A 3,253-nucleotide genomic window follows, 5' to 3' on the forward strand; every position below is an offset into this window, starting at 1 on the left:
TTTAACTGAAATTCTTCATAAGGCATGGCAATAAATTGTATATTCAATGAAAAAATAGCAAAATGCGCAAAAATGAAAAGAAACATTTAAAAATTTGACTAAAACAAAACATTGGCACCCATGTAAATTTGACATGCTTTGAGGATTTTCATGCTAGGATCATATCAGAAGGACTGTTTTAATATTTTCCAGTGTGTGATGATGGTACCGACAATGACGAGCTCCCAGAAGTCCCGTCTGGGCCTCGGCCTCAGCGACTTTCTGAACTCACCATCAAAGAAAAGATTCCACCCATCCCCGAAGGCAGCGCCTTCTTCATTTTCAGCAGCACAAATCCGTGAGCCTCGTATATCAGACATATCAACACATAGGAGCATTAACCAGTGTAACTGCTCAGTGTGACAGATGTATTTGTAGACACTAAAAGAGTTCAAGCAGTCCCTCTCTTTACTGCTTTCTACTCTCTTTTTGTAGGTTTCGTGTATTCTGCCATAAGCTGATCAACCATCAGATCTTCACCAACCTCATCCTGGTCTTCATCATGCTCAGCTCTGTCTCACTGGCTGCCGAAGACCCCATCCGCAACTTCTCTGCTCGCAATATCGTATGTAAACAACCAATGAGTCTGGAAACTGTTTCACTTTTTTACACGTCACAGTCGGAGTTCAGCTGTAATTTTGTAAATTATGTATTACCACATTTCATTTACTACGTTCCATTTTAATCTCCTGGTGTTGAAAATGTGCATTAAACACCCATCATTAAAGTTATAAGTAAAACGCATATTTTAACAAATCTAAAATTTTCCTTAAAAAATAACAAGTGACATATGAAATGACTGATTTGGCAATAACAGATTTTACAACTACTGCTATTTATTATTATGTTATTATGTTATTTAACCTTGTCTGTTTCTCACACAATTCATAAGATATTCTTAAAAGATAATTCAAAATGTCTTAAATTTGAGGAATTTTTGGCTCTGAAATTAAATGCAGTTGGGTAAAAAAATAAAGTTTTTAGAGGACTCTTGTTTACCTGAAAAACTAAGTACAGCCTTACTGCTTACATAGGAATTAAGAGGGTAAGTAGCAGCAAGATGCTGCTAATCAAATGCACTTGATTAACTGTACATTAGCAAGTGTGAGCGCCTCTATAAAAGCAGAAGTTTTCTGGTCTGAAGCAATCAAATGTGTCTAAACACAATCCCATAGTCTTGCCAGGGGTGAACGTTTCAGCAGATTCTCCCTAAATTCAAACTGAGCATGCTCAGAGAAACTACACAAAATCTCTACAGGCCTCAGGTAGCATGTTAAATGTTAAAGTTCATGACAGCACAATTAGAAAAAGACTGAACAGGTACGGCTTATTTGGAAAGGTTACCAGGAGAAAACTTTTCTGAAAAGAACCTGGCAACACAGCTTTGGTTTGCAAAGCTCCATCTGAACAAACCACAAGATTTCTGGAACACTCTATTCTAGAGTCAAATGTGACATATGTCAGCTAAAGCTTTGTCGAGACTGGGTCATGCAGCAGGACAGCGATCCAAGCACAGCAGCAGATCTATAACAGAATGCCTGCAAAAGAAGCGAATCAAAGTGCCGTGATGACCCAAAGTCCAGGCCTCATTTTAATTTAAATGTTGTGCCGGGACCTTAAGACAGCTGTGCATAAAACCTCAAGAAACTGGAGCAGTGATGTAGTGATGTAGAGCAGAACAAAATTATTCCTCATGGTGATGTGACAGACTGATAATCCAGTCATACAGGAAGCAGTTACTTCAAGTTATTGCAGTAAAGGTGGTTCAACAAGTCACTGAATGAAAGTGTGTACTTAGTTTTTCAGAGGTCTGCATGGAGTCCCATCAAAAATTTATTTTCCACATGGTTGTATCATCGTGTTAAACTGCCCACGAGCTGTGATTACATACATTTTCAGTGCAGACTTTAGAAGCAGATAGTTCAGCAGGCTCCCCTTTGTGTCTGCAGCTACAGCATGTCACTGTAAGGAGTTTTAAATAGTCTGTTTGTGTTCATTCTGTACCAGTGCTGATTGCACTGGCACAACATGGCTTCTTCCAACACTAAAAAGAGACAATGGCCCAGCTTTGTTTGCATTCAGAATTTCAGAGAAGGAACATCACCGTTTCTTAACAAACAAGAATTTATTTGAGACTACGCACTAACGAGTGATTGGTCAGTTAAAGTATAACCTACTTAGTGCTTGGCTACACTAGTATCTGTTTCGTCTGTGTTTAAACTTTGCAGTATTTACAGCTAAAAGTATTTAATAAATCTCTCACTGTGCTGTTGTCTTGGAATGACTTGAACTTGTGCATTGCCTTTTTCAGATACTTGGTTATTTTGACTATGCTTTCACCGCAATCTTTACTGTTGAGATCCTGTTGAAGGTAAATGTCCTTTGCGTGCTGTGTTGTGCTGTGCTGAGTAGAGCTGTAGTAACCCTGCGCGCTTATGTCACTCTGATTGCTTCCTCAGATCCTAGGCTATGCAGACTATGTCTTCACTAGTATGTTTACATTTGAGATCTTTATTAAGGTAAACAATTCAAACCGTTGCGTTTGCTCAGCAACAACCCACCACTTCCAAGCTTGCTGCACACATTCTTCCTCTCGTCATTTTTGTCTCTAAAGTCTGGTCAGAATGGCCGCCTGCTTGTTTTGTTCTCACAGCGCCGACATGTCAACGTGGAGCTCGTGCCTTTTCGTCAGAAATTTTTTTTGTCTGTCAGTCACTTTTCCATCACGGCCTACTTCCCTCTTTTAACCCTCGACAAGTTCATGGACCTTTGGCTCTCCAGAATACGACCGCTTGTTTGGCTTTTCCCTAAAATTATGTTTTTACCATTTTTTTCTTTTTCGATTTTCCAAAAGATGACAAAAATGTATACTTTATTCACAGTTTTACAAAGGGATTGTTTTTTAAAGGAAATCAGCAGATTTAAAAAAAGCAGTAAACATTAGAGTCCCGTGTTTTAAACAATTCATATTGTTTTATGTTTAATTACAATAACTAACAAAAATCCACCCAACGGGCAGTTTTTGCCAAGCCTGCAGCACTTTTTCGCTTTGCTCACTTATGGGACAGACCTTATGTTATTTTATTTTGTTTTTCTGAATATCTTCGTTATACCACTGTACATAGTGAAATGACAAAAACTTGAGAATGATGTATGTATGCATGTAACTAATACATATAACTATACATGTAATACATGTAAGTAATACATATAC

The 3,253-nt window shown here is 38.2% G+C and overlaps 1 protein-coding gene across 2 annotated transcripts in view; it reads left to right on the forward strand.

The window, feature by feature from the left end:
- The window catches only part of LOC102198041 (voltage-dependent L-type calcium channel subunit alpha-1D-like), a 49,585-nt gene that overhangs the window by 19,101 nt on the left and 27,231 nt on the right, over positions 1-3,253 (forward strand). The window contains exons 17-19 of one of the 2 annotated variants that reach the window (XM_005730681.1): positions 193-337; positions 475-604; positions 2,351-2,410. In XM_005730681.1, the coding sequence (XP_005730738.1) occupies positions 193-337; positions 475-604; positions 2,351-2,410 (335 nt within the window). Of the gene's footprint in view, positions 1-192; positions 338-474; positions 605-2,350; positions 2,411-2,498; positions 2,559-3,253 lie in introns of both variants that reach the window. The other variant, XM_013910260.1, reaches the window with a different exon arrangement.

This window comes from Pundamilia nyererei, unplaced genomic scaffold (assembly GCF_000239375.1).
Source record: "Pundamilia nyererei isolate P.nyererei 1_Seehausen unplaced genomic scaffold, PunNye1.0 scaffold00039, whole genome shotgun sequence".
Classification (NCBI taxonomy): Eukaryota; Metazoa; Chordata; class Actinopteri; order Cichliformes; family Cichlidae; genus Pundamilia; species Pundamilia nyererei.